At 37.0% G+C, this 17,938-nt stretch overlaps 1 protein-coding gene across 2 annotated transcripts in view; it reads right to left on the reverse strand.

The window, feature by feature from the left end:
• The window catches only part of SEL1L3 (SEL1L family member 3), a 34,105-nt gene that overhangs the window by 6,308 nt on the left and 9,859 nt on the right, over positions 1-17,938 (reverse strand). The window contains exons 5-20 of one of the 2 annotated variants that reach the window (XM_066185567.1): positions 16,933-17,048; positions 16,122-16,177; positions 14,991-15,123; positions 14,264-14,396; positions 13,427-13,573; positions 12,933-12,998; positions 12,787-12,830; positions 11,061-11,240; positions 9,810-9,929; positions 9,056-9,196; positions 7,946-8,008; positions 6,317-6,493; positions 4,648-4,775; positions 3,928-4,011; positions 1,635-1,725; positions 1,439-1,523 (exon numbers count right to left, since the gene is read on the reverse strand). In XM_066185567.1, the coding sequence (XP_066041664.1) occupies positions 1,439-1,523; positions 1,635-1,725; positions 3,928-4,011; positions 4,648-4,775; positions 6,317-6,493; positions 7,946-8,008; positions 9,056-9,196; positions 9,810-9,929; positions 11,061-11,240; positions 12,787-12,830; positions 12,933-12,998; positions 13,427-13,573; positions 14,264-14,396; positions 14,991-15,123; positions 16,122-16,177; positions 16,933-17,048 (1,764 nt within the window). Of the gene's footprint in view, positions 1-1,438; positions 1,524-1,634; positions 1,726-3,927; positions 4,012-4,647; positions 4,776-6,316; positions 6,494-7,945; positions 8,009-9,055; positions 9,197-9,809; positions 9,930-11,060; positions 11,241-12,786; positions 12,999-13,426; positions 13,574-14,263; positions 14,397-14,990; positions 15,124-16,121; positions 16,178-16,932; positions 17,049-17,938 lie in introns of both variants that reach the window. The other variant, XM_066185566.1, reaches the window with a different exon arrangement.

A 17,938-nucleotide genomic window follows, 5' to 3' on the forward strand; every position in this document is an offset into this window, starting at 1 on the left:
TGTCTTTGGACAACCTGAAGTCTTATTTAGTCAGATTAGCCCTACTAAACTGATGAGGCTTAAAACCATGCCACCTATGTGTTTGCTCTGTACCTGACACTATGGTGGCTGAACCTTTCCCAAAAGTAAGAGAATGTTGCTGCTGCTAATTTTATTAGTTTCAGATCCAACTTAACCCAGGACAACAGTAGGGATACAATTTTCCTGGACTAGAAGGGAGCAAAAAAATGCCCAGCAAATATTTTACAAACATCTTTCTGTGACATTGCAACATAATGAAATGCACGAAAAGAGAGGGCATCAACCCAGACAGGAATAAGCATGATGTTGCACTAATGTGTGCTACTGAATTTAAAAACTCCTATGACTGTGCCTACACTTATCACCTAAGCTTTCCTGAAATGGCTTGAAACTCTTCTACAGTTTGGCTTGTGAGTCTACAGCAGCTACTCAGAAATCCCATGTGTTTTTACAGCAGACTGAAATGGAATGACAGGCCCATCCTAAGAGTCTGACCGTCAGAAGTTTTTCTAATGTAAGCTTGTACCAGTGGGTCTACCAAAGGGTCAGTCAAACTACACCTCGCTAAGGTGTCTACAAACTCCTCAGGAAAGCTAACAGTGTTTGTCAGCCCCTCTGGCTTCAGGCTATATCCATGTGGTATTCAGTTTCCACACATTTAAATATCCCTCAGTGCGTATATAAATGAATAGCATGAATTATTTTTACACTGCACTTTTCCACATGCTTGTTACAAATCACTTAAATGCTCTTGTGAGACAATCAGATCAATGTTTTCAAATATTCAGTAAAGCTTTCAGGGGCACCAAAATGACTTAGCTATTGAAGCCACAGATGCTGTAAAATTCAGGGCCTGAGGAATGTAACTTATTTGCAAATAGACCTTAAGAGAATCCTTTAGTTCTCCAAGGTAAGCTCTACCAATGTTGATAAACTCTGTACCCTAAGAGAAAAACTAATAATCAATTAGATAAGGAATCCCTTAGCCTTTATTAGTTTCTCATGACTCAATTATGATACAGAAGTATATTTGCTTTCGGATTTTCTCTTTGATAAACGAAACAGCATGACCTCCTAAAGTCTACTGCTTTTTTTTCTTAAACTTTAAGTCAACTTCTCAGACTCCTAAATATCTAGCCTTTCCTTGGGGCTTAGCTTTTTTTATTATATTTTATTAAAATTTTATCCATTTAATGCAATAAAAAGGAAATTTTCAGAAAACCTGTGCTGAAATACAACACTTTAATTACCTTTTCTCCCCTGATATTCCTATCAAAACATGAAAAAGCAAATGTATAATTAGAAGGAATTAATCTTCCCTCAACTTGCTTACTCACACAGAAGGTGTGACAAACACAAATTTTGAAATTTAAAAAAAAAGTAAAATTAAAATTTAGAAAGAATTCCTTATACATACCAAATGATGGAGCATTGACTTGAGAAACAGAGAAATTGTAGTATCTCCAGACACAATCAGTTGCTAGGTATTTTCTTGCTAGATCCTGTAAAGACAATAATGGATTCATTCATATCCCAGGTAAGAGACTAATGGCACACATTATCATTAAAAAGGGCTCCTTTCAGGATAATGAGTTGTGAATTCATTTACTCACTGGTCTTTCTTCACAGATGTGTGCTAAATTTGACTGTGACACTTCAATCCCAGTTTCAGCTGCTAAAATGTAATGCAGCAGAGCTTCATGCCTAATGTTAGATAAAATAAATTGATGAAAAACCTTACAAAAATAACATGCATTTTAGTTACCGTTAAAAAAAAACCCCAAAAGCATTAAAAAAATGTAAAGAATTGCCTATGAGTCAAATTTTGGTACAAAGTCTAAGAGTAAGAGGCTGGGAAACCCATGCAACAGCGACATTTACAGGCAATGCTTGGTGTAACCATCCATGCTGGATCTCAAGAATTTGCAGCCCTTACCCTCTTGCATTGAAGCTACTGGCTCCAGTGTGCATTTACTCTAAGTGCCACACTGATGGGAAAGAATTGATACTAAGCCAAATTCTCTATTTAAACATTTGAGATAAAATGCTATTAAAAGACTCTAATTAAAAAAAAAAAAATCTGTAAATAAATCTCTTTAACATTCACCTGAGTATTTCATTGGTAAGCTTTACCTTTCATTTATGTGACTTGTTATTTCTTGTCTTTTTAGATGGAGCTTTTTGAAAAAGGATTTGTCTGTCCTTATATTTGAATATATGAACAGAAAAACAGTCTCTGCTCCTCTAAGGACTTTATGCATCCCACTGACTGTAAAGCAAGTAGTAATTTTAATATTGTATTTGCAGTATAGCAATTCAGTATTCTGATACTAGACGAGAGCATCTTTCATATTCTCTGCCTCTCATCTACTCTATATTATGACAACTACACATTTAAAATTAAGAGGAAGTCTTTAAAATCATGTGTGTCATTTTAAGATCCCAAGACAATAAAAAACCCACTTGGTGTACTTTTTTCCTTCTAAAGTTTCCTATTAAAGAGCAGTGCTGCCAATGATTTTCTCCACAACACAAAGGTAAAACCATGGCAAGTTTCAGGGTTCAATGGCTTGTTCAACTGGAAGCTAATGGGAAGATATGGTCAAACACACATTTGATTTCAAGAGTAGCTGCTTAAGCAAAGCAACTTATATTGTGAAAGCAGTTGTTCTTAGAGAACTAGGTGGTGTAACCTCCTGTTATCCAGTTATTTCTGCACAATTACAAATTATTCCTTGTACCTGTCCTGTAAAACATTTAGTACAAGAGAGACCTGGTACTACAGAAGGAATTCAGAGGAAAGCTGGGAAATTGGTTGATCCTTAAGTCTCAAAGGGCCACTAAGAAAAGAAACTACATTTACGACCTTTAAATCAGTCTTTGAGATCAAACTACCACGACAGACAGATGTGTGAAACGTGACGGCAAACAATGACTGAAGAACACGTATTACTTGGATGGATTGGCAGTGCAACAGTTTACACCTATGTAATTTACACCCTGGCATCTCAAGTAGGTCTCCAGAAGATTTTCCCTGCTAGCTGTTGAGCCCAGATTTCCTGGAATCTTAATGCTCTACCTGTCCTCTACCGGAGGACTGCAAAGTGAGCTGGGCAGAGTCACAGGCTTGCACAACAGAACACGCTACAAATATATCAACAGAGCCTTTTCATGTTCAAAAGAAGACTCAAGTCTAGGAAGAAACGTCTGTGACAGACTAAGGAAAAAGACACTTCTAGGAATGGGTTACTCCAGAACGGTCCACTGACAGTTTCTTGTAGATCTCCTTAGCCTGAAGCTCTAATTCAGTACTTACAGAGGGAAGCTGCAGGACTACATAAGCCAATGTTTTAATCACATATGACAGTCTGATGTTAGCACACACAGTATCTGATGCTCATGCCTACAGAGGTTGCTAAGATGGAGCATTAACCTGGACACGATTTTGAAACCTCTTGACTGGCTCATTGGATTATATACTTACACAAAAGACAATATTAACTATACACAGAAAACCCAACAAATCTAATCCAGCAGCCAGACTTTACACAGAAATATACAGAAGAGAGAAGGTAAAATACGAGATTTGTAACAGAGTGAATAGTAAAAGTGAAAGGTGTTCCTCAGGTTAATCCAGTGCACATTGCATAAATATTATGGGATGAGAACCACAGCTGATACAACTATTTCACACTACAAACTCCTTGTTTTTCACTTGACTCTGTCAGAATTGTTGAATTATATTTTGGGTCAACTCCTCCTTCCCTTTATATCAGTGGATGTTTTGCAACTGATTTTTGTAGTGCTACTTTTTTCTCCTTTGAGGTGACGGCCCAATATTAATTATTTTATCTTGCCATAAAGTATGTGAAAAAATAGAAAATAAAGAGAACAGAAGAAACATACCATGAAAGTTCCAGATATGCATTGAGAGCTTTTCTGATTACATGACCTAAGTAGCCATTCTTCTCTGCAATGTGTTTCGCCCAGCTGTGGAATAGAACAAACAAAAAATGAACAGTAATGCTCCAGTAATGTTATCCCAACTCATGGAGACTCAAAGAACACAAAAAGGATATGGGATCACCATTTGACTTCTTCTGCAAGACAAACTATGGGATTTAACAGTAGTCACTGCATCAATCCTGTAACGATTGACTGAGCACATGAAGTCCATTAATCTCTATGAGTGTATTAGAGACATCCTATGTTTTTTTTCTCAGCAACGATTTTTTTAAGAAAACAAACATAAGTTGATAGATGCTATCAATAATTATCTGCCCGTTTTTCGATGCAAAATGCCAATTCTACCACATCACCGATATGTCTTGAAAATAAAATAGAAAAAGCAAGGCTTTGTTAGATACAACCTTTCAGAGTTGTTTGAGACAATCTCTCAGAGTTGTTCTGGAAAAAAAAAGTAGTAGAATACTCAGTATCTCTTACAATCTACTGGTCATCTAAATAACACACATACTCATGCAGATCCAATATTACTGCAGAAGAGCCTTTTGCCATGGAGGTAAGCACTGTGAAGTATCTAGGCCAGGGACTCAAAAATCACCAATAATCAAAATAATCACATCGGAAATATATTCTCCGTTAACAAACGGTCTCCTTACTTACATTACCGCCTTTTCTGGATCTCTAGGGAAGTCTTCCATATTTCCTGTGATGTAGTACAGAGAGCATCGCAAAGTGCCTTCTATATGTCCCCCTTGGGCAGCTTTATAGAAATAGCGCGCAGCTACTGTCTGTGAAGGAATAAGACACAATTAGCAACTCTGCATTATTAATCCTTATTGAGATTTCTTCCTCAGGACTCATTTCATCAAAGGAATAAAAACAGGTAGCTGGCTAATGAGGGTAAGATAGTTTAACTACTTTTAAAGTACTTAGATGAAATGAATTCTTTCTTCTAAATTTTTAAGGGTTTAGGCTAGAAAAAGTTTTGAAAAACATGTATTCAGGTAATATAACATTACAGAACATCAAACAGAAAAGTGTCTGAATGTTTAACTAACACTCCCTAACACAAAAGTCTTGCATGCACTGACAAAAGTAAAATAAGTTATTCACTAGTAGGAAGATTATTAAGGCATCCTGGAGAACAGAACTTTTGCACTTGTGATGCCAAATGAAGGCTGTGGAGCAGCGGCAACTCTCTGTATGTTCGGCAGACCACAACCACAGTGCTCAAATCTTTGAAACTGGTTTATAAAAGATAACCTGGATTGAGTAAGGCTGTGTGACTACACATTTTACCCTCAGGAACAGTAATCTGTAAAGCAAACCAAAGCAGCATACAATCCCAAGTAATTTATTTCAGAAAGTTTTTAAACATCAGTATATGCTTTCTATTAGTGAGCATGGACTACACAGTCCTTCTTGCCACTGGCTTTGATGAATAAAGAAACCTGGGCACTTTTAGGCGTACTCTAATAATCAGTCCACTCTGAAATGTGAATTTTGGTCCCTGGGGAAGGAAAATGTGTTTGCCAGACGCACACGTTGGTGAGCACTGCTGCTGTTGGCAGCAGAAATGCTCGTTGTCTGGAGTACATCCAGATCTCAGAACTCAAAAGTCACACTGGAAACATTTTTTAGCTCTGAGGTCTTCTGGCATTTATTACAGTCTACCTCACTATACTTTTGCTCCTGTTCATAAAATACCAAGTAAATTAAAAGAAATATAAATAAAGTAGACCATTCCTATTAGGGAGAAATTTATTGTGCACATATGTTAATGGGTTTTGTCACAGAAAAAATAAAATACAATACTGCCATCTATCAGGACTGTATCAAATTTTACAGCTACATTTTCAAGTTACATTTTCAAGTCTGGATTGGAGGCCTCTCACTGCAGTTCTGAGGCTCACAGAAGCTATGTGAATGTAGCATAGCTGTTCATGAGTTCAGGGACAAGGTTGTACTACTTTCAGTTATTCTGGAATCCCTTCCCTACAAACTTTCCAATCCAAAACTGAGAACCCAAAAGGTCACATGATGTGAGAGCACACACTATCCTTCCTAGCTGTCATTGGAAGGAGTAAAATCTGCACCTGTTTTGTTTCTGAATTAAAAGAATACAAACACATGCATATAATTTTGACTGAGATATTTGAGCAACATCTCTCTCCCTAAGCAATCTGACTGAATCCCCCAGAAAAATCCTTCTTTATGATAAAAGGTATGAAAATCCAACTTAGGGTGAACAGAGCAACCTCAAGAATGAGGCAAAAACTTCTAAATTGGGCCCTAATGTAAGAAATAGTACCATTAAATATTTACTCACTTGATTTCTACCAGGTACTCCAGGATAAATCCCATCTAAATATAGGACACCAAGGTTGTATGATGCATCTGGATTCCCCAATTCTTCAGCAATTAACCAGTGTTTGGCTGCTTTACTGTAGTCTCTTTTGAAATTGTGGTAATACCATCCTAATCCATTCACTGCCTGGGGCAAGCCCTTAGGAAAGGAGAAGAGCATTCTCAGGTCACACATTTGATTCAAGCTTTTTGTCACTTCTGGGACTAGGGGTTGTAAAGCTTCCCCCCCCCCCCCCCCCCCCCCCCCCCCCCCCCCGCTACTTTTCCCTTTGGCCTTGTATATAGAATGAGGAATAAAACTTCAGTGTCTTCTTATTCTACAGAGTCTCAGCCATGTGCTGACTTTCACTTGTTGACAAGAACAAACTGACTATTTTTCCCCTGGACAACAAACAGGACACTTATTCTTGTGAACTCCCAGAAACTGGTTGACGGGAATCAAAAAGGCAATCAAAAAAACCCACTTCTTTTAAACTAGAACATTTCCTTGAGAATAAATAGAAAGCAATGAACACAGAACTTTGTAATGCTGCTTTCAAAATGCATTTCTCTAACATCATACCGAGCTGCTTAAGATACTGCTACTTGCTATTACCAAGTTGCATCTTGGCTCAAGAGGAGAACATCCTGAGACTGTTTTTATTTTTGTTGCAATGAGTCATCACTTTGTTGCATAAACTGGTGCATCACACAGGGCTGTAATTATGCCAGCAATGTCACTAACTTGCACATTAAAATGCAAGAGCTGTTAAACTTTTCAATAATTATGATGTTGTTTTTGTATATAAAATGTGCACTGGAGGATAAGAACCCAAGTATCTGAGGTCAAGCAGAGTAAGGAAATTGATGTCTGTCTCTAGGAGTCTTCCAGGAAGCTGTTCCTCAGATCCTGAATCAAGGGAATTTTGATCAAATCATAAAAGCCTCTCAGTTTATTTAAACCCTTCCCAAACACGCAGCAGAACAGACAGACTCTCCTGTTTCAAAGGAATCATAGAACTGGCACAGATCTTTTCTGATGGTGGTCAGCAGTGAAGTCCTACTGTCATAATCAGTAATTTACCTAATTCTGGTTCTAAGAGCTATGGATGTATTAAAGGTCTAGGTACCCTTTCATTTTTATTCTAAGGACCAGGTCATGGCCTGGGTAACCTGGCTGCCCTTGATCATTAAACGGAGTGAGGCTCCTCTGCTCTCTTGTACCTGTCAATGTTTCTTCCTACCATGGGAAAAAACCAGGAGACTTTGGGACATCCAGGACTTCTCCCTTAATGCTCAGGAATACGAGGCAAAAACATACTCCTAGATCAGATACTCCTTACAGATTCACTCTGCAAATTACTTAACTAACATCAAGTTCCAAAAGATGTAAGTAGAGAGAATTATTTTTCTTTCACAGAAATTTTGGCTGATTTTGAGTGGTCTAGTCTCCCAAGCTGGGAGAATAAGGCCTTCACCATTCATGGTGATGACACTGAAAGAAGCAAGCAGTATTGACACAGAATTATGGTAACAGGCATTTTATATAAATCAGAATTCATTGCTGCACCTGGTACAATACTACTAAAATAAAATATTTATTATATTTTACCTTGGCTGCTGCTTTCTTCATCAATTCTAATGCAAGTTTTATATTCTTTTTCACACCTTGGCCCTAGGAAATGGATATATGAAACAATCATTGCTTACAAATGCAGGCTGATAAAAATTCACTTATGCATATCCAAAATGCCTTTTAATATTGATACTATTACCTACTAAGTGTCATTCAGCTTTAAACAGTTACAACAAAACAAGCAGCTTTGTGTTCATCCTTCCTTCACAGCTTTACAAAATCTCAGTGATTCAGTCTAGAAACGATTATTTCATCAGTATATTCAAGTGATTTTTACAGGTAGATCTTTAATTTTGAGAACTAAGGAAAAATTAATAGCATTCAAAGGGACATAGGTTGTGCACAGTTTGGCAGTGAGGAAGAGCTCTCAGCTCTCCTGAAAAAGGATGTTAAAGTGTCTCTAAGAGGAAACACACAGATGTCATGCTTATGATGTTCACATAAAATAATTCCAGGCACAGGTAAAACAGATTATGTGTGCTCAAAATTAACACAAGCGAAACTTAAGCAAGCATTTTCTAGAGATAAATCTTTCACTGTCAAAGGCATGAGAGGAAGACCTAACAGTTCCTCACCAATAGTTCTAAGCTTTAGTGCTTGAATGTCTTATGCATGACATCACTTAGCTGATACACCTTATTTGACTCAGGTGAGGTCATACTTCAGAGTTTAGCATCTTCTATCTACTGCTTCTAGCAAGGAAAAACTAACTGCATGCAGCGATAATTTAATTTGAACTAAAAAACATCCTAATAAAGGATCAAACTTTTATCTACATCTCTAGACCAAAGTCTATGCTATTAGCTGGTTGGATTCTTGAAATGACAAGACTTTAGGCAAAATTTGGATCCACAATTTGGGTGGTATTTTGATCCTGAATAAGGCTAGGAATAACTTCTTTTAAAATTTTGCTCTTTTTAAAATTTTTTTGCCTTTCTGGTAAAAATCAGCATTAGCTTCATACCTATTGATTGATTTCCAGAGTAAATCTAAAGGCACTTGCATACATGTGTCACTGCAGATAACTTAGAAACATCATGTTATAGGAATGGTTATTTTAAAGTGAAAACAACAAATATGACTTACCTTAAACAAGACAATGGCGTAATCATATATTAACACTGGATCTTCTGTTTCTATTGCACCCTTTGCATACCATTCTATTGCAGCTTCAGGATTTTTTGCTACTCCTTGTTGGCCCCAAAACAGCATCTGAGCCAAACGTTGCTAAAAGAAAACAACTTAAACAGTAATGCTATAAATGCTAGTATTGAAACTGGAATTGCAGGGGCAGACTTTTGCAGGCTTAGATGCATTTCAAATGTGAGAAGAATCTAGTATTCACGCTCAACAGTTTGAAAACAACTGTTTAACGGGAATATTCAGAGAGCTTTTCAGTGGTGGAATGTACTGATACCAGGCTTATTTTTACATCTGTCAGTATCATAGAAGTCTGGATTGATTTAAGTGCAGAGGTAAGTGATAAGACAGATTTGATGCATATAAATGGCTCAGTATTACAACATATTCCTACTAGTCTCAGATCAACAGCGGTAATTGGAATGTATCAAATACAAAGCCAGGGAAAAGGATCAGAGAAGGAGGTTGCCAAGACTTGAAGACTCTTCCCTTCTGCCTTGTATCACTGTTATGGCTTTGGAATGGTTACTGGGTATTACTGAACAGGAACATGAGAAAAACAGGCTTGGAAAAAAGAAACAATTATAGGTGGAAGGAGAAAAACGTGTCCACAGTTCTCCATAGCTTTCCTACATGGTCTACAGATGCACATTAGTGAGTGTGTCTTACACCAAGAACGGCGAAATTTATTATTTTATACCTGTGCAGCTGCATTTCCTCTTGTTGCTTCATGTTTTAACCACATAAAGACATCACCATTTTCTTTTGTTTGAGCTTTTAGCAGTTCGTCATCCATCAGTCTTATAGTTTCGACAAATGCCTGAAAAGAAGGTGAACAGAAAAAAATTAACTTCCACATGAATTTCACAGTGAATTTCTACATCTGCTACCAAAAAGAAAATGTTGTCCATCTCCTGCTTATCTCTAAAAAGTCATTATCAGTTCTGGATTTAAAATTTTAATCACTCCTCTGCTGGCTAGTGCATTAAGAACTATTCTTACATCCACTGTAAAAAACATTCACTGGTTTGTTCCAAAACTGTAAGTCCATTCTACACCGGAAAGATATGGCAAGATACTAGCAACTGAAAAAAAACCCCAAACCATCTTTTGGTTTTAAATGCAATTAAAAATGATAAAGAAGTGTTTTAAAGTCTTTTAAGGTTTTAAAATTTCTATAGAAATTGGTTTCAAAAGATTAAAAAAAGGCAGGCAGAAAGCTTGATGAAGACCTGACCCACAGCACTCTTATTTAGGTAAGTCTGCCAGTTTTCAGTTTTTCAGCAATTAAAATCTCTCTAGTTTTGTACAATAACCATGCTTTCTGATAAACCAGGATTCTAGCACAACCCTACCTTGACTATTCTTTTCAAATAAAGTTGTGTTACCTCCTGTTTAGCAGCCAATTCTAAAATCTTTTTATTGTAACTTTATCAGATAACTATTTAACAGCCAAGTCATTACATTTGATTATAGAAAAGGTGTAAGTATGGAGAGGACAATTAATTTTTTGCAGCAACTTCATAATGTCTGTCTATTGAAACAGCAGATCACTTGCTTAATAAACACATCCAACTATATTAATAACTAAAAATCTGAGTGAGGATTTAGGGGCCAAGAATAAGGCTTGGACTTGAATAAAAGACAGGCTTGTGGACAATTCTGAGGATTTGAGTCTGATTTTGATTTTGATTCCACCTTCCTAAGAACCACAGTAATGATACCTTCATATAATTTGGGGGATTTTGTAACCATCATTGGATCATAGAATGATCTGGACTGGAATGGACTTCAAAAGACCATTTAGTCCAACACCCCTGCCACAGGCAGAGACATGAATCAGATGAGCTAATATTTGTAAATCAAGACAAAAATCTTCTGGTCACAAAATATGAATATGAAAAATAGCTTGCATAGAAAACAAACTCAGATACACTTATAACTCTTTTACCTGTTCCCCTTTTATATTGTGTTGATCCAGGGATGTCTTTATTGCAATATTGCTGTAATAAGCATATGACAGCTCCAAATCAAGTGGATAGTTATTAATGCCTTGGTAATGTTTATAGCCAAGATTCATCACAGAAAGTCTCTCGTTCCCCTGAGCACCAACCAAACTATACAGCAGTCCCTGACAAAAATCAACAGACATAAACAGGAGTGAATTCACTGCACATCTCACAAGTTAAGCACTTTGCAGGAGATTTACAGGGAACAGAATGTTCACATTGGTAGCTGATATACTAGCTATATCATGTAAACACAGTTACAGAAGCAAGCACAACCATAAAGTAGTCAAAATGTCTTATGTTTGCACAGAAACACTTGAAAGAAAAACCCGGCTCTAAATACTTTTCAAGTATTGCATTTATTCTGTCATCACTAACTGTGCAGCAATTCTGTAATGTCATTTTACTACGGTGTTGTTTATACTCTGACACTCTTTATACTCTGCAGTGACTTAACTAGTCCCACTGATGCCAGCTGGAGTTTTCACACTGAATTCTTCCATATGGAAACATATGGAAGTTAACAAACAGCATTTGAGAATCTTACTCCAGGGATCTGACAGGACTAGTAGGATGGAATCTATGGCTGATAAGGTTTCAGCACAAATCTCCTTTAAGGTATGTGTTAATTGGTCTATGCATCACACATTTGCCAAAAAAAATTTCCAGCATTATTATTATTTTTCACCGGCACAGTAAGAAAACCATTGGTTTCCCATCCGTGCTGGATATTAAATTATATATATAAATTGTTTACTACACTACCTGAGGCAGATCCAATGGTGAAATGACTTAGCCTCCATAATAAGCACTATATACTCTATAATTAGGGTATAAAAAAGGGTCCTGTCCAAGGTTTCTTGTTTTTGAAGAATTGCAGGTGAGCTTTGTCTCTGATTAGCCTGTAAGGGGTTCCTCTGATTTAGCATCCTGTAACCACAACAGACAGATCTGCTATTCTCCATGAGTGTTTTATACTACATTATTATATCACAATTAAATATCTGTTGGCAATTTTAGGGTTGCCTTCTTCCTCTGACATATAAACCCCTTCCCTTTATTTGACCTAGCACGTTGAAACATTTCAGTTATTTGCAACCTGCCTAAGCAGTCAGGAGTTCTCAAACTCTGCAGTTACTCAGTTGAAGCACGGTCACTTTTTACCAAAAGAAAACTGTTCTACTTTGGTTACCCTTCCTCACTTGACCATAATATACTCAGGGTCACATTTTTGCACACTCTAAAATCAGAATTCTTTCCTGACTGTACTACACAACCTTTCCACTGTAGATTTGCCTGATCTGAGACTTTTTTCCTACCTGTCTTCAAATGACTGTGGGTGACTCAAGGCTCTTACTCAATCCTGGCTCCACAGTGACTAGGAAAAGCAGCACTTTCTATGCTGTTCACTTTACTACCATTTTTAGGTCTTTACTGTATCACTGATTTCCTTGTTCTGCTTGGGCAGGATAGAGATTCCCACCATCAGGCCTTCATAATGATATCACTGCCATCAAGGTATTTATTAGTAGCTTTATGGGAGAATCCCTTTAACCACCTCTGAGCATCTGAGGGCCATTTCACTTTTTTAATTCAATGGATCATCCCATTTCTTAACTATCTTTAAAGGTAATTAATTTCACAGACACAACATGTTAAATATAGTACCTTTATATGATCCACAGACACACCAAGCCCTGTTTCAAATATAACTGCAAGGAAATAGGAAGCTTTATGGTATCCACAACAACTGGAATCCATCAGAAGAGGGACAGAGGAGCCCAAATTGCTGAGGCCATTGGCACTGGACAGACCTTTCACAACCTTCTCAAATATCCTCTGGCCAACTTCTGCAACTGCATCACTTCCATCTCCTAACACTAAAAATAAAATATAGGACACACAGTTATTGCACGAGTTAAAATTAGGAACCAATTTCCCCAGAAACTGAATAACAGACAGAATAATGTATTCTGTTATTTCTCAAGTTGAATGGTATTCTCAATGCAGACGAAATTCCTAGAGACACAAGGTATTATTGAATATGAAGGGTGAATAAAAATCCAAAGACCTTCTCAAAGTAACTAACTAAAAACATAAGGATATTTCTATGATTCCTTCTACCTAATAGGCCACGTATATTTCAACATATAAGCCAGCATATTTCAACATATAAGCTACATAACACTCCTTTATTAGGTTAGCTGACACGAAAAAAAAAGAAGTATAACACATTAAGTCAAATGATACTAAACTACACAACCAATATTGTTATTTAAGAACAATTTAATAAAAGAAACATGATTACCATCTGGACTACTGAAATTCATCTCTTGTAACAATTTGAACAAAGTGTGGTACTTTTCCCTGAGCTCTTTTCCCCACATGAAAGCATCACATTTGGATTTTTCTCCATATTTGTGAATCATCTCCAAGTAATAGTTTTCATAGTAACCTAGAGAAAACAACATATTTAAGACATGAAAGCTGACTTTTTGATTTTGAAAACATGTTTCTGACCAAAAAAATAAATTTCTAGTAAATTACAAAGTCATGGAGAAGAGCACACCCTTAACACAAAGCTAAAAACTCACCCAGCTAGCACAGGTCACTAACAAATACATTTAGATTTCTTCTTCCATACTCCAGTCACAACACATTCAATTGAATTCAAACAAGAAATAAACTAGTTTTCAGCACACATTTAAACTATGTCATTCTCGTTTCACCAAAGTGGTACTTTGATAGAAACCTATTAATTACTGAATGTTAGGCAACTGTGGCAGAAACATTCTAGCGAAATCCACCCATTTTCCTTTACAGTCATTTTGAAAATGAAATAGAAGAAAGGCTATTGCATAGCATACGCGAAAGGCTGAGAGTATATCTTTGTCCCTTCATGCAACTGTCTTATCAGAGGAGATATATCAAGAAGATTTAAGTTTTTATTCCATGACACAGAAGTATTTTCAAGGACAAAACCCCAGTTCTAGCTACCAGTAATGAGACTAAACTTTTCAAACTGCATTTTTTCCTTGTTATTGCTTAACTTAATTTTACTTTTGATGATCAATATCCAGATTGTTAAAGAAAAGAAGTCTCCAAAGACGACAGTTTAAAATTCATGTCATAGATCAACACTTACAATTTCTGTGTGTTTTTTCACCTTGCCTTACAATATATCTGTAATCATAAACTATTTCTTGAATGTCCATACATCTCTCGTAGTAAAGTTCAATTTGCTCCACTATGTCTTTGTCATGAAGAGGATTAGAAATCTGTAAAAAGGCAAATGATGGATAAATGTCATCCCCAGTATCTGTTATTGTGTATGTTCAGCTAGAAAGATGCACTGTACACAAATAACAAAAGGAAACAGCTTGTTCACTACAATCAGCTTATCTGGAACATCATGTTAGCATGTCAGACAACGTGATGCTGGCCACAGTAGACCACTGTCTACTTAAATGGACAGCATAATCCAAAAATCACAGATGAATTTCCAGAATTGACCAAACCTATGTGACTTTTATCATCAGTTTTATCAAAACCATAGATTAAACAAATGTATCCAATAGTGTATCATCAGAAACTCTGGGAGCAAAGCAATACTGAAAATATGTCCTTATTAAATATAGATTTAAAAACACTGCTTTACACACTCACTTCCCAAGGTATTATCTTTTAGCATTTGAAATGCTAACTAATATTGCTAGATTTCGACAGAAAATTATCATATATGACATATGTTCCCAGATACCATTGTGCAAATAGCTAGTTTATCACTTGATGGACACTCCATCTGAAAAAATAAAATATAGTTATGGTTGGCTGCTAATATTTCAACATTTCCAAGTAGTGCATTTACTTACCTGTTCTGTTTCCAACACATTGAGGCGATAGTATTTCACAGGTCCAAAGAACGCTTCAATACCATTTACGTACCCACTGCCTCCAAGAACAAAGTATCCAGCAGTGTCATCATAATAGAAATCTTCCCTAAAACTTGAGAACATGAAAGAGAAGTAAGCTGACTATCTAGAGGTACTGTGAAAGAAGAAAGAGAAATCAGTATTTCTCAGAATTTCTGCAACTGACAGTCTTAAGCACACTGCAAATATCTTTTTCTTTTGTCATTTGTTTATTCTCAAAATCGACTCTGCAATTTAGCATGATAAGTCATGGAGTAAATTCAACAAAACCCTTGTCTAAAAACATATTAATCCAGCGGGGTGTTTTATTTTTCTGACCTGTAAGTATCTTTTGATATTTTATGCATCATTACTCAACCTTAATTTTTTTCAGTTCCACCTTTCTCTTTCACTTTTCTAAAATCAGCATATGAAAATTTAAGTTATCTGTCTCCAAGAGTTATCATATGCAACTTATCAATTTCTGGATTTAAAGCATAGCAGAGAAGGAACAATCCTGAAGTCTGCCATGCAGTTCACTGTTATGTAGTTCCCTTATTAACAGTGGCATTTTTTAATTATTTGCAAGAGAAAGAGTCCATCTTAAATGAGAGCGAAAGAGAACAACTAAAAATCCATTTAAAAAATATTCAGTTGCTTAGAATAAAGGACAGAGTATGAATACTTTTGGTAGCAATTTTGCTCTCAAACTAAGCAAAGCAAGTAACAATTTCGCTGGTGAAACGCTACCTCTCACAGCAACAGTAAAACTAGACTTCAATAAGGCCAAAAGTTCATTTGAAGACTGATCTTAATGCCACTGACCTGCCAATCAGTTTTTAGTGAGGGTTATCAGACTCTAGTACTAGATCATGCACCATATTAACTCACAGCATTAACAAAAATATTCAGCTTCTGCTTTATGTAAGCACAGTAAAACAAACTGGTTTTGAAAGCATAGTGCAGAAAGAGACCACAGACATTATCAAAATCAATCAGAATCTCAGTTACAAACTTGTGCTATCCTTCTTCCATTCTCTGTATCTGAATATATACACACAATTACTCCACAAAGAGGAAAACGGTGCTTACGTAAAAGATTGATGATGATGTCTTTTTAAATTCTTCCCAACACTGCTTACTTCAATCTAAAAGAGCACAAAATATTAATTACAATAAAAGAAATGTTATAGGGTACATTTACTTCAGTGTCAAGTTGCTCCAGGGGAGGTTTAAATGGGATGTTAGGAAATATTTCTTCACTGAAAGGGTTGTCAAGCACTGGAACAGGCTGCCCATGTTAATTGTGGAGTCACCATCCCTGGAAGTGTTGAGGTCACTAAGTACTGTGACTGTTTTAATTGATATGGTGGTGTTTGTTCAAAGGTTGGACTCGATAATCTTTGAGGTCTTTTCCAGCCTTAATGATTCAATGATTCTTCTTGATCCACAGCCCAAAGTCCTCCCCAGGGTTGATCTCAGTCTACTCTCTGCCCAGCCCATGTGTGTGCTTGGGATTCCCCTGACCAAGGTGCAACACCTCGCACTTGGACTTGCTGAACATCACAATGTTTACATGGGCCCACCTCTCAACTCTGTCCAGGTCCATCTGGATGGCATTCATTCCCTCCAGCATCCCAACTACACCACACAGCTTGGTATCGTTGGAAAACTTGTTGAGGGTGCACTCAATCCAACTCAATCAATCAAAGTTGATTTCCCAAAGCTGAATGGTCTGAACACCCCCTCACAACTTCTAGTTTTAGATTTTTCATTCTTTTGATATGTGAGCATGTACAATTTACAGTATTTCTCTCAGCCTCAGCTATTAAGGAGTTTGTCAGAGGCATAATCAAATTATACAGATCTCAGCCTTGAACCTGTAACTCAGTAGCAAGCATACCTGTCCACCCTTAAAGGAGAGATCCAGTCGAAACCACTGCTTCAGAGGAAGGCTGAAGCTGCTTTTCACTGCAAGGTCATCCCCTCTCATGAGATGCATCTGAATGTGCACATAACCTGAGAGCAAAAAAGGACAATAATGGAAATAAACACGACAGAAATATTAACAGCGAGAATGGGTTTACTAACGTTATTCACAGTGATTCTGTCCTTCATCACCAACAACAGAAATCTGGGCATTCACCAAACCATACATCAGCTCTCAGAGAGTCCTACAGACAGAGCTCCACATTTCAGTTACACATCTCAGATGCTGATGCTCAGGCTGCCACATGAAACCACAGACTGAAAACCAGGGTTAAACAGACTAAACCTACGGCAAACAGGGAAGCTGTCACAGTTGATCTCAAACATCAGACAGCAGTTGTGACTTGCAGTAAACAGCAGAAGGGACCAGTAAACGATGGCATCCACTCAGCACTCAACCGGTGGCACCTGACTGCAACGATTAGTACATGACTCTACCCTCCACTTCTTGGACCTGCAGAAGCTACACTCACGGTCTGAGCTTTCAAGACCAGAACAGGCTATTATGATAATCTAGTCTAACACTGAGAATAAAACTGGCCCTAAAACCTCACCAAGCAAATATCACATTAAGCTGATAACTTCTATTTTTTTTTCTGTTCTTCGAAGAAAAGGATCTAGTTTATAATGGATAAATTAATTCTTGAAATTGGCTACATGATAGAGAAAATGAAAATGACCAAGATAACAGAGAGGAAGAGGCCAGTTGTCAAACTGGCAAAGAAGGAGGAAAAGAAATGCATTATGAGAATGCCAAGTGTGCACTTTTAAAACTCTGCATGTTTATTTCCTCTATGAGCCTGCCAGCCAGCTCCCAGCCCTCTTCTGACAAGTACAGACTCCTACTGCAACTGTTGCAAGACTAAGACAGTGCTACCTTTGAACTTTCTTCTGGATCAGGGAAACAGATGAGTTCTTGA

This window comes from Chamaea fasciata, unplaced genomic scaffold (assembly GCF_029207755.1).
Source record: "Chamaea fasciata isolate MVZ Bird 193981 ecotype frontalis unplaced genomic scaffold, bChaFas1.0.hap1 SCAF_6, whole genome shotgun sequence".
In the NCBI taxonomy this organism is placed as follows: domain Eukaryota; kingdom Metazoa; phylum Chordata; class Aves; order Passeriformes; family Sylviidae; genus Chamaea; species Chamaea fasciata.